General features: G+C 35.5%; 1 protein-coding gene across 4 annotated transcripts in view; it reads right to left on the reverse strand.

Annotated features, from left to right (window-relative positions):
* Nucleotides 1–229: 229 nt before the first annotated feature.
* The window catches only part of PUS7L (pseudouridine synthase 7 like), a 35554-nt gene continuing 23395 nt past the window's right edge, over nucleotides 230–12388 (reverse strand). For all 4 annotated transcript variants that reach the window (XM_089920563.1, XM_022572412.3, XM_022572410.3 and 1 more), the window contains 2 exons: nucleotides 9362–9415; nucleotides 230–7794 (listed from right to left, as the gene is read on the reverse strand). In XM_089920563.1, coding sequence (XP_089776689.1) covers nucleotides 7468–7794; nucleotides 9362–9415 — 381 coding nt within the window. In that variant the 3' untranslated portion in view covers nucleotides 230–7467. The remainder of the gene's footprint in view (nucleotides 7795–9361; nucleotides 9416–12388) is intronic.

Here is a 12388-nt window from a genome sequence, read left to right on the forward strand (position 1 = left end):
TAAACTCATGAGTTTTAAGTTTTGATTACTACATTTTCACTTCTAGAAAGTCTGTTGGTTCTTTTTCAAATATAGTAGATTGTGTTGTAGCTTCTTGTTCCCTGCAGATTTTCAAGGTCATCTCTTACTTCTTTAAAAATAGTTAACATGAAGTCCATGTCTATTATTCTGAAGTCCTGCAGGTCTATTTATATTGTCTTTTGTTTTTGCTGATACTTATTCATGATGCCTTGCTTTTTTTTTTTTCTGTGCTGCTTACTGTCTTTGAACATGTATGGGAAACCTGGGATGAAGGCAACTTCCTCAAGAGAACATTTGTGTTGGCTCTGTGACATGACCAGAGTCACTACCACTTAATTTCAAACCAAGTTCATGGCTTAAGAGTCTCTGGATTCTGTAAGAAAAAGCATCTGAGTTTCAGCTCTGGCTCCATGTTTCACCCTTCTCAAGGTTCTTAATTGTACTCTATCTCTGTGTCCTCATCTATAAAATAAAAGTAATGGTACTTATCCCATAGATAAGTGCTTATTGGTAAGATGTAAAATGCTAAGCACATAGTGCCCAATGATTAACAGCCATTATCATTTTGTCACTTAGTAAGTCTTCCCCCAGGTTGCCTTAATGTCATAAAGTACTAGAAATATACAGGTAAATTCAGAGATGGGCAGAAATTAAATAATCACTAGTTAAGCAAAGTGAACTGAGGCATTTTGCATTAGGAATCAGCAGAGCAAAGTAGTTATCACCATGGGCTTTGAAAACAAAAAGAGCTAGGGTAAACTTTCTTTGCAACCTAGGGTAAGCGCTACTTAACCTCTTCAAGCCCTAGAATCTTCATTTGTAACATGAGAATGGTTATATTCCCTGACAGCTTGTTCTGAGTTGTTAAGTGAAATTCTACAATGCATTTAATATTTAAATCAAAAGTAGGCATCTTACAGGTAGTGATGACAAAGATGAAACCATTAAAATTATTTTGGCAATTCATGTAAAAGTGGAAAGGCATTATAATGAGTCCCAATTCTAATACTCTAAACTTTCTGTGAGGGTAAAAGGCTATTTTAGAACTTTCCTGAGATACATATATTTACCAAGTAACTTTACTAAGGTGTGTTTGTGGTATTCATTCAGCATTTTTAAGCCTACTACATGTCAGGCACTGATGGGTACCTGAGGTGTAAAGAAGAATGCCCTTAAATAGTTAGTAGTAGATGAGCCAGATATTCAATCAAATAAGTATAACATGATATGAACAGTATGAGTGTTATGAGAACACAGATTTCACAGACAAGACATTTATTTAACCTAAACAGAGAGGACTTCCTGCCATGGAGAATGGGAGGTTGAGGTACAAAACATGGGAAAACTTGCTATATTTGGCAAGGAGCAAACAGAACTTAACCAAAAGGTATGTTTTACAAAGTAAGAGGCAGATGACATCTGAAAGATAATCTGAAACCATGCTGTACATGTCTACATGTGCTGTGTTTAGGAATCTGGACTTTCATTCCATAGGTACTGGGAAGCCCCTGAAATGTTATATGGTCTCAACACAATGACAGGATCAGATTTCTACTTCTTTTTTTGGGGGGCGGGGGCGGTAACTGACATGAGTATATGTACAAAGATAGACCAGTTAGAGTGAAGAATGAGGGCAGTCAGTTAGAAAATTATCACAACAATCAAAACGAGAGAGAATATGTACATTAAAAACACAATCATCAAATGCTTCACTTTGAAATTAAAGTTTTCTCTTTCAATGCCTTGGAAGAATATTCTCTGAATTCAGAATAACTGCTTCTTGGTTCTTCTATTGGTTCCTAAATGTGAAAAGTGCATTGCTATTATTTATATACCATAAAATCTATTAGATTTCCCTTAAGATATTTTATGGAAAAATTAGTTTCCTTTTGAAAATCATATGCAAAAAAAAAAACAAACACATTTTATTATAATCTAAAGAAACTATAAAGGTTATTTATAGAAAGAGTCTTCATCTTCCCTTTCCAGAAAAGAACACTAGTCCTTTACGACCAGGGGTGGGGATGGGAACAATAATCAGCTAAGATTAACACCCTATTGTAGTGAAAGCTTCAGAATCCTGACATAACCAGTCTAAGAAAATGCCAGTAAGGCTTATCAGAAAAGGGTGACTTGGAATCAAAGCATAAAGAACTAAGTCCCTAACCCTCTCCACTCTCCACCCATCTTGCTGCTCAAACACCCTCAGCTAAGGAGTGAGTGACCAGCTCTTTGTTCTCCTCCCTTTAAAAACAACCAAATAGCTCTTGTTTCAACTCCATGATTAAATTTCCTCTTTGTAACAGAAAATATTGGTAATTGAGTTGGGTATTTAGGAAGGAAACTGATACAGAAAAGACAATTTAATGTTTCTTATATTTTGCCACATTTTCCAATGTCTAAATATAAATAATTTCATGGGTATTGTGACTTCTCTCCATGAGTAAAATTTTCTTTTAATAAGACAGTCCTGTGTACACAGGCAGAGTAAATTAGCTCCTGCCTCCCAGTTGCTGAGAAAACGAATTGCTTAAGAAGATTAGAGTCATTTTCTTTACTTAAAGGTATTCCTGACAACCCACACTGAAATTACACAAGATTAACTCTGCTAACACCATTTCCCGTTCTTTAAACTATAGCTTTCGAGAAAGCAGCATTTAGACTGAATACTTCAAAGCATATTTTAAGAGGAGATCTCAAAATGCGTGGAGATGCTAATATAGGTATCATTTAAAGATTCAGAATGAGGTGCTGAGAGGTCAAGAAACCTATTATTCGTCATACAGTGAGCCATAAGTGAAATGCAAAGATGCTGCTTGTTTTTCCCTTCGCCATCTAGTGGTCTGTATACTCTTTTTCCAGATGGCATTTCAAATAAAATGATATCTTCAAGGACATAACACTGTTAATCCCTCAAAGTCAGGGATATTATCTGTTTGTCTTTCCCCATAGCATCTTACAGAGTGCCTTTAACTTAGGGGCATTCAAATGTCTGTGGATTATTATGTCATATATTTGGCATTGCTTTGTGGCTTATCAGAAATACGTAAAGCAGAAGGGCTTAGGAAAAAAAAAAGATTAAAACAGTACCATAAGACATCAAGCTATTTGTAAGAATCTTTCTGAATCTGAAAGCAAAATCCATGGCACAGGTACTAAACTTTACTTATATTAACCGCCATTGTACAATGCAGAAATTTCTCTCTCTGGCAGTACGTTGACATGACCCACCAGAACCATTCTGAAAAAAATGCAATCATAATCCATCAGTTCCCTTACCTTACCCTCTCTGAAGCTTCAGTATTCTTCAAGTATTCTTTAATTAATTGCAAAATTAATATACAAATGTATTCTTATTTAAATACCCAAACATTTCAGAAGTAAATAAAAAAATGAAAAGTCCTATTTCTCTTACTCCCTATGTCTCCTCCCTCCAACCTCTTCTCCTATCCTGACATTAACACAAGAAAATTCTGCACTGTTATATGCAGCTTCATTTCTTCTTGGTCTCTTAAGGGTAGTTCCCAGGTGGAAAATATTGAGGCACACTGACCTAGATAGTTCTTAAAGATCTAAATTTGAATGAACTGCTGAATTCCCAGATTTAGAAATACATAGTTCTTTCCACTTACAAAAAAATAAATAAAAGTGTGCTGAATTGTAATTACTTTATGCTAAGATAGAGTCAGATCAGATCTCAAGGGAAATTCATTAACCATTCAACTGTAAAACTTTCATCAGAGAGCACAGTAAAGTAATATTAACTATAATAACACAAGCTGACACTTATCGAGAATTTACTAGGTGCTGGGCACTGTTCTTGGTGTTTCATAAGATTTTCTAAAAGAAAATCCCTATCAGTGAAATTTTAAGATATGGCATGTGATCATTAGTACTTGTGTTCATAGTATCTTGCATTTGTGTATTTTTCATTATTTTGTTTGATGCAGTACAGTCCTGGACTGAAAAATGATTACTAACATTACTTCACACCTGAGATCACAACAGAGAAATTCAGTGGGTTACTAAAGGGACACCCTACTGCAGTGGTAGAGGCACTCTCTGAGTTCAGGTACTCTCACTATTTCCCAAACTTCAATCATTCATGTACTGCTGTCATAATTACTGTTATATCTATACTAGTAGTTCCTTATTACCTTTACACTGAGTTCCTCATTTTAAAATTTATTTTTGAAAGAAACATCACATAAGTTGAAAACCAACATTATTTGCCATAAAAAAAGGTAACTAGAAACATAAACTCAATAAAACAAAGCAGTATTATGAAATTCTAGTTAGATATTGTTGCTTGCTGGTATTCCTGAGCCTCAGGCCTGCACAATCTCTGTTAAAAAGGTAAATCCAGCAAGTGATATACGTAAACTTATTTCAGCCAGCTTTCTCCTTGTCTTAAACAGAATGGTTGATTAAAAGATTAAAAGAGTATCGGGGGCAGGGGGAGAGGGGGAATAAACAATCCTCTCACTGAACTTTTTCAGTGATATTTAATATTGTACCAGGTATCATCTAAAGTAACCCTCTATGACCTATAATGATGTTGCCCATCATTGAGATACAAGTCCCAAAGTGTTCTGGAAAATACCCCAAAATGCTTTGGAAATTTCCTAAACGATCTCCTTTACTTTTATTTGGTTTCAAAACCTCAAAAAGAATCTCGTTTCTCTCAAGACCTGCTCCAATATGCCTATTAATCGATATCAAGAAATAAGTTGGTAGAAATAGAAATTATTAACCAAAAATTTTGTTTTCAGAAGGCAAATATTAGGTAGATGAAAGCAGTACTGCTCTAGGAAGCATAATCAAGTTCCCAAATAGCATCTTGTTTGACCTTGAATAGGTCAGTAAACCCTCAAATATTTTCTGATTTGCAAAAACAGGGAAAACACTACCCACCTACAGGGTGGGTACATGGATTACAATGAGAGGACTGGCACAACACTCAGAAAAAATGTTACTTGGGTCAAAGTTGCATATGGCTTCAGTTTATTACAACTTACAAAAATCCAAGTGTTTTTATCTTAATAAAAAGACCTCCATTTGTTTTACCTTAGTAATCCTGAGGCACTATTGCTCAGTTTCAAATGCAACGCTGAAAATTAAAGCTAATCCAAAGATTCTTCTTCTGAAAGCCTGAAATGCTCCAGAAAAACTGCAAAAACTTAGGTGACTGCTCATCATTTGGTCCAAAGTCTATTCAAGTCCTTACTGAAAAAAAAAAAATTAACGTGGCAAATATTATTAGTATATAAAATAATTTTTCACATGAACAGTATCTGAATACATTTTATGGTGACCTGAAATAACTTTAGTGATCCTTTCTTTACACAGGGCCAAAGTACTAAATTAATAAATTAGAAAGATACCTAAAATTATAGTGCCATCTACAGGCAAAGAAAATACTATCAATGATGGCACATTTTTAATGATTTCATATTTTCTAATTGCTACCCAATGATTAAAAGAAAACTGGGATTTAATTATTTAGTAATTCACTTTCTGATTACATTTATAGGATATAATTTATCATATAAAATAAAGTTAAGACATCATTTCTAAATTTTTTTACTATTTAATATAGCATCATTTCATTTTCGATAAATATTAAGGCAATAAAAGTAATTTTTAAAATCCATGGTACCACAATCTGAAAGTTTTGTGTCCTGAATTTGTTTATTATTAAAATATATAGAGACAAAAGAGGAACTTTCTAGTATTAAAAAAATTCCAAACATTCTACGATCTTAACAGAATGGCATTTTCATTTTTTTCTGGTCCCTTCCTAACTTGCATCTGTGGACATTGATTTAACAATCACTAAATGCTAGGCACTTTTCTAAGCTGCTTTACATATATTAACTCGGCAAATCATCACAATAATCCTAAGAGGTAGGTTTATTACCATCCCTGCTTTACAGATGTTGAAACTGAAACACACAAAGCTTAAACAACTTGTCCAAGGCCACACTGCTCTAAGTGGCAGAGGCAAGCTTCAAACTAGGGGAGTCTGTCCCCAGTATCTAAGCTTTTAATCACTATGCTCAAGTGCCTCTCCTGTGTAAAAGCTGCATGCAGTGTATATACTGCATTTGTGTTTTATATATATGGTTAAATATATATATACATGGTTTTGTGGGGCAACATTTTCTCACATACCTAAAACCTTCATCATCAACTTTAATAACTAAATGTTTTGCCATCAAGTTGTTACATCTCATTTTACTTTTAGTTAGCTAATGCTGGACTTCCAAACTGTTTCTAATTTCTTTCTATATATATAGGAATGCTGCACTAAGCAAATTTTGCATTGCATACAGTTTTTTTCCTTCTTTGGAATTTTATTTCCTTATGCTAATATACCCAAAATGGTTTGACTGGCTTAAGTATATAAAAGTGCCACATTACTAATATATAATACTCTTGACAGCTTTTTAAGTCATTATGTAATGCTACCAGCAATAAAAGAATGCTCAGATTTTCCCAATCAGTATATCCCATTTCCCCCCAAATGTACCTGATGTAAAGTAGATAAGGATAGTTTGTGATGTGGGATAGTTAAACCAACAAATACAGAATTTTCAAAATGGGTAAAATGTTTTTCTTCCTCCAGCAACGTAAAAAGGTGGAGATAATTCTATTGTTTGCTGCTTATGAGACTGGTGCTATCTTGATTCCTTAAATGAGCCTCAAAAAGAATCAATAACACTCAGTCACTAGTAAGTGTCAGAGCTGGAGTCTGAGCACAGATCAGCCTGACTCTAAAAATTTATGTTTTAGATGATAGAACAAAAATAACAAAAAAGTGGAGGGTCAATATATGTCAAGATAAAGAAACTGTAGGAAAAATTTTATTTCAATCTTCATCAAAGATTATTTACCTCATAAAGGGGTAAACTACCCTGGGGTAGCTATCATAAATAGAGGGATTATATTTTCCTAATGTACTGTTCTGATCAATAATTTCAAAAATAGGAGAGAATGGCAATAATTAACAAAATGCTTCATCTATCTTTCCAACCCTGTTTTCATTACAACCTAGTTTCATCTACATTCTAAGCAAGGAGCTTGAGGATATAAACATTACTCCAAAAATGTTTTTCTTTAATGTTATCTTCTTTAATGTCATCCTGCAGTATTATATGCTCCTAACAGTCCAGAAAGACTAACTTTTATAGCACAGACTAAAGGTCACCGAGATATTAGATAATAGAAAGAACAAAGGCTTTGGAGTCTTCAACTCAGATGCTGCCACTTACTAGCTATCCGTCCTCTGGAATGTTAGTATCAAATTCCTACTTCATCAGGATGTTGTGTAATTAAAGGAGATAACAGTTATAATGCTCCTAGCACATGGTAGATGCCCAAGAAACTTTAGCTCCCTTTCCTTTAAAAAGTGGCACATACACGATTATATTAAGGGGATCAGTTTTAAAAGTCATGCTTCATTATTTCCCTCAGACAAATGGTAGCATAACACGAAGCGTCAAGATCAAAAGAGATCAAAAGAGATAAAGTTGCTTCATCGATGTGGGAACCTTCCTTCGTGACATCAATATCATGGTCTTCTATTAGTTGGTATGAGAGATTACAGGGATGTTTCAAAATCTTTCTATAGCATCCTGGAACATTCAGTTTCAGAGTAGGTATTTTAAATCTACATGTCTGTAGTCCATCTCTGCTGAGTACTTCCTGGTACCACTTCCCTAGTTTGTTCTTTGGGTACTGAATATTGTATCCAAGCACTGGAAGAACCACCTGTGCAATGAAAGGGAAAATAAAAGATACGTGAAACAGCCTTCGGAAAAATATTTGATCATATTTTAAATTTACTTTTATGACTGGGACCTGGATCTGTAAAAACAGACTCAGGATATCAACATTACAATCAGCCTAAAACATGCTATTGAGTATTACACTACTTTGATTCTTTTTAACGCTGCCCAGAAAAGAGAAGAGCCAACTAAAATCAAGAAGGACTCTTAAAGGACTTCCCTGGTGGTCCAGTGGTTAAGAATCCGCCTTCCAACGTAAGAGACACAGGTTCGATCCCTGGTCGGGGAACTAAGATCCCACATGCTGCAGAGCAACTAAGCCCGCGCCACAACTACCAAGCTTGCATGCCTCAACAAGGGAGCCCTCGTGTCACAAACTACAGAGCCCACACACTCTGGAACCCTCATGCCACAACTAGAGAAGCCCACACACCGCGACAAAGACCCAGCACAGCCAAAAATAAATAAATAATGATAATAACTAAATAAATAAATATTGTGTTTGCATGGTATATCTAAAAAAAAAAAAGGACTCAATTACCAAGGCAACCAACTCAAGTCGGATATTATTAGACAAACTGCTGTTAATGTAGAAGAGATGAAACAAGAAGTTGAGGTACACTTAATTAGCCAACAGACTTCATCTTTGTGCAGTTATAGAATCCTAAAAGCATATTCTTTCCGGAACACAAAGAATAGCCTTTACTACTCAATCACGTAACTGGTATTTTGGCTGCTAATTTTACATTTCTCTTACTTATTTAAAAACATGGGGCTTCTCTGGTGGCACAGTGGTTAAGAATCCGCCTGCCAATGCAGGGGACATGGGTTCGAGCCCTGGTCCGGGAAGATCCCACATGCCGTGGAGCAACTAAGCCCATGAGCCACAACTACTGAGCCTGCACTCTAGAGCCCGCGAACCACAACTACCGAGCCACGTGCCACAACTACTGAAGCCCACGTGCCTTGAGCCTGTGCTCCGCAACGAGAAGCCACTGCAATGAGAAGCCCGTGCACCGCAACGAAGAGTAGACCCCGCTCGCCACAACTAGAGAAAAGCTGCGCACAGCAAGGAAGACCCAACGCAGCCAAAAGGTAGTCAGAAAAAGGAACAAGGTAAAAAACTCAAATACACACAACATGACTGAATTTCATATTCGTTATGCTCACTGAAAGAGGCCAGACACAAAAGGCCATAAACTATATGATTCCATTTCTATGATACTCTTTCAAAGGCAAAACCATAGAACAGAAAAGAGCTGAGTCAGGGCTGGGGCAGGGGTGGGGTGGCTACAAAGGGGCACAGGAAGTTTGGGGGAGACATGAAACTGTTCTTTATCTTGATTTTTGTGGTGGTCATATGACTTTATACGTATATCAAAACTTGCAGAACTGTAAACTGAGAAGAGTGAATTTTATTATATAAATTATAACTGAATTAAAAGTGGTAAAAAAAAGGAGCAAGGAAGGGAACTGGTTAATATATATTGTCTTTTGGGCACAATGTGTACATTTAGATCTAAATGATACTAATTTTTAAGCAAGTTTACCTGATGTATTGCATATGCATTAGCTGATTCCTCTTCTTCAGTTACTAGATGAACCTATTGTTTAAAAACATGATGAAAGTACAGATGATTTTCAAATGTTCCAAATTCCCTCAATTTTCCCTAACTCTGTTATGTACAATTTGACTCCTTAGCTGAATATACACATACCCAAACAAGATCTTTTCACAATTTCTTTCCAGAGGAGTAGACTACTTAAAAATTAGAATGATTCTTCCTGCTTTAAGCCCTGATAACTCCATGGAAATACACAGAGAATGTTGGGCAGCTAACACTCTGAAGCAACACATTCACCTCAGTTACCAACGATCTTTTTCTAAACTGCAAAGTTGTTTTTTCTTACTATGCTGAATCAAGAATCTGCCTCTGTGAGACCACCCAACCTCTGTCCCTAACAAATGTCATAATAATCTATGAGAAGTAGTGCTTCTCAAAATGCGTTTCATAGACTAGTAATAGGTGTCACACATACGAGGCAAAAAAAAAAAGAGGTGAGTGATAAGCTACGTTTGAGAAATGTTGCTCTAGGACAGAGAATAATTCTGATTTCTCGGGCACATGAAAGCTCAAGTATAAAGGCAGCTGTCATCATTCCATGAGGATTACAACAGCCTCATTTTCCTAAAGCATTCATCATATAATATAATGTCTAGATCTTCTCTAAACCTGCTTGCTTTCCCAATTCTCCCTACTCTTATCAATAATGTCTCTCCTTTTTCGTTTTTCCATTTTGGGTTTATTTGTTTGTTTACATGTAAATAACCCATTTTAACTGCTGCACTCAGAAATGGACATAACACTCCAGATGTGATCTGACCAAATACATGGGGCTACGATCTCTCTTGCATCATTACTTCCAGCTTTTTGTCTTTCACAAATTCATAAGCATACCTACAATGCTGCAATTTAAGTAATTTATGAAAATACTGAACAAACATGGTCAAGTACAGAGTACCATGTTTTGTCTTTAGAGAACTCCCTCCAGGTTGATATCAATCAATAAATTAACGAACATGATTTTGCTGTATGGCTGCTCTGCAAAGATGAATTCACCATTCTCATAGTCTAACTCACATTTCTCCATCTTGTTCACAAAAAAACTATACGACAATCTGCCAAGTCACTTGAAATTAAGATATATAGGTAGTCCTAGTAATTCTATCAAAAAGGGACTCAGTTTCCTACAATTTTTAATGTAGATGCACAACATGACATGTTCTATATACCATTTATTAGAAATATTAGTGTGTCTTTTTCCTTTTCATATTTTATGTCTTTTTTTGGTTTTATTTTGGTTTTTTCTTTAACTTTTTATTTTATATTGGAGTAGAGTTGATTAACAATGCTGTGTTAGTTTCAGGTGTACAGCAAAGTGATTCAGTTATACATATTTTACGTCTTGAGACTCCAGTTCCTGCCTTTTCTTTTCTCAGTGCTAACTAATAAAGTATAAATGATTGATCTTAAAAATATAGACACTTTTTGCTGCTAATAAAAGGAAACTCTGCAAAATGTAAAGGAGAAAATATTCTCTTTTCTACTACATCTCCTGAAAGAAAAGCAGATTCAATCCTGATCACAAAACTATCCGTGCAAATGTTACATGGAACAAAGAAGTCGTATAAGACACATGCATTTCAGAGATTATTGTTATATTTTGTCAAAGTAACCTTTAACTTCTGAAACTCTGAATTAGAAATGGCTGACCTACTAAATAATGTGTTGCCTAGGTAATATTTAAACGGACATGTTTTCTGAAAGGTGTTAAAAAACTTGTGCTTTTTTCATTATTTATCAAAATGGAATCAACTGACATATCTCTTCTTCCACTCATATGAGGTAAAATAAAACCTACGATGCTGCTAGATTTTTTCTTACACGGTTTCAGAGTCTGTGTCTCAGTTAAATGACCATTCTTAATGATTTATGCTCTTAGTGATCACTTTATCTAAATATTCATAAGCCATTCATTTAATAAAATAGTAAAGCAGACATCTTTGTTCTGGCTCACTCATCACTCAGCCTTTACTCTCTCTTTTCTGGTAGTGCACCTGCGTTTTCCTGGGAGCTTTCCTCCCAGTTCTTAAATGTGGTTTGGATGGGATGGTTCCAGGAAGGAGCCCTTGGAACATAGGTTTTGTCAATCACATACTCCAGTCCACAATAACTGGTCTGGGGACGTGTGACCCAAGCCAAGCCATTCCTAGCCACTGAGGCTCAATTCCATGGCTTTGATTGAAACTGTTGGGAAAGAAAAGCCCTCTTTTCTGGAGAAGAAACTGAGAATGGATCTAACAGAGAGGAAAGCAGAGCTGCAAGATAAAGCAAATGAGATGGATGATTTAGGACACTGCTTAAGCCCCTTGATACAGCTGTGCCTGAATCAATCATGCGCTTTTAGTTATGAGGGCCAAGAAACTCCTGTCTGTTTTCCTTAAGTTAGTCTGAGGTGGGTTTCCATCACTTGAAACCAAAAAAATCCTTAATTCATACATCTAGAACTCTGCCATTAATTTAGAACAAGCTTCCTTTATGGAAAGTTCAGTCTATTTTTCTCCATTTTTGAAAAACTGGGCCATGCCCAATCTCTAGATGCTGACACCTTTTCTACACTCCACAATTTCTCTAGTAGAGACTAATCTGGGCTAGGAATCAGACAACAGATTAAGTGCTACCTATGTCACTTAATCTGTCTCCTCTCCAGCCTGGGTCTCAATTTCATTTCTATACAATGGGAATTAGAAAAGAGGGTCTCTAAAATCTTTTTGTCCTCTAAAGGTCAATGATTTTATGATGTTATATACAAAAGCACTACTCAAATCCCTTCATTAATTTTAAAAATATATTTGTGAGACTGAATTAAGATAATGATGGAGAATAGTCTGCTCTTTTTGCATTACAATACTATAAAATAAATTTCCTTACATGATTTACGGAATTAAATTTCATTATTTAGTTCAATCCCACAGAGATTAAAATACTATAAAAATACTAGTTGGATGGGGAGGA

This window comes from Delphinapterus leucas, chromosome 11 (assembly GCF_059928025.1).
Source record: "Delphinapterus leucas isolate spDelLeu-1000000601 "Yukka" chromosome 11, BTC_Dleu_Yukka2, whole genome shotgun sequence".
Lineage (NCBI taxonomy): Eukaryota > Metazoa > Chordata > Mammalia > Artiodactyla > Monodontidae > Delphinapterus > Delphinapterus leucas.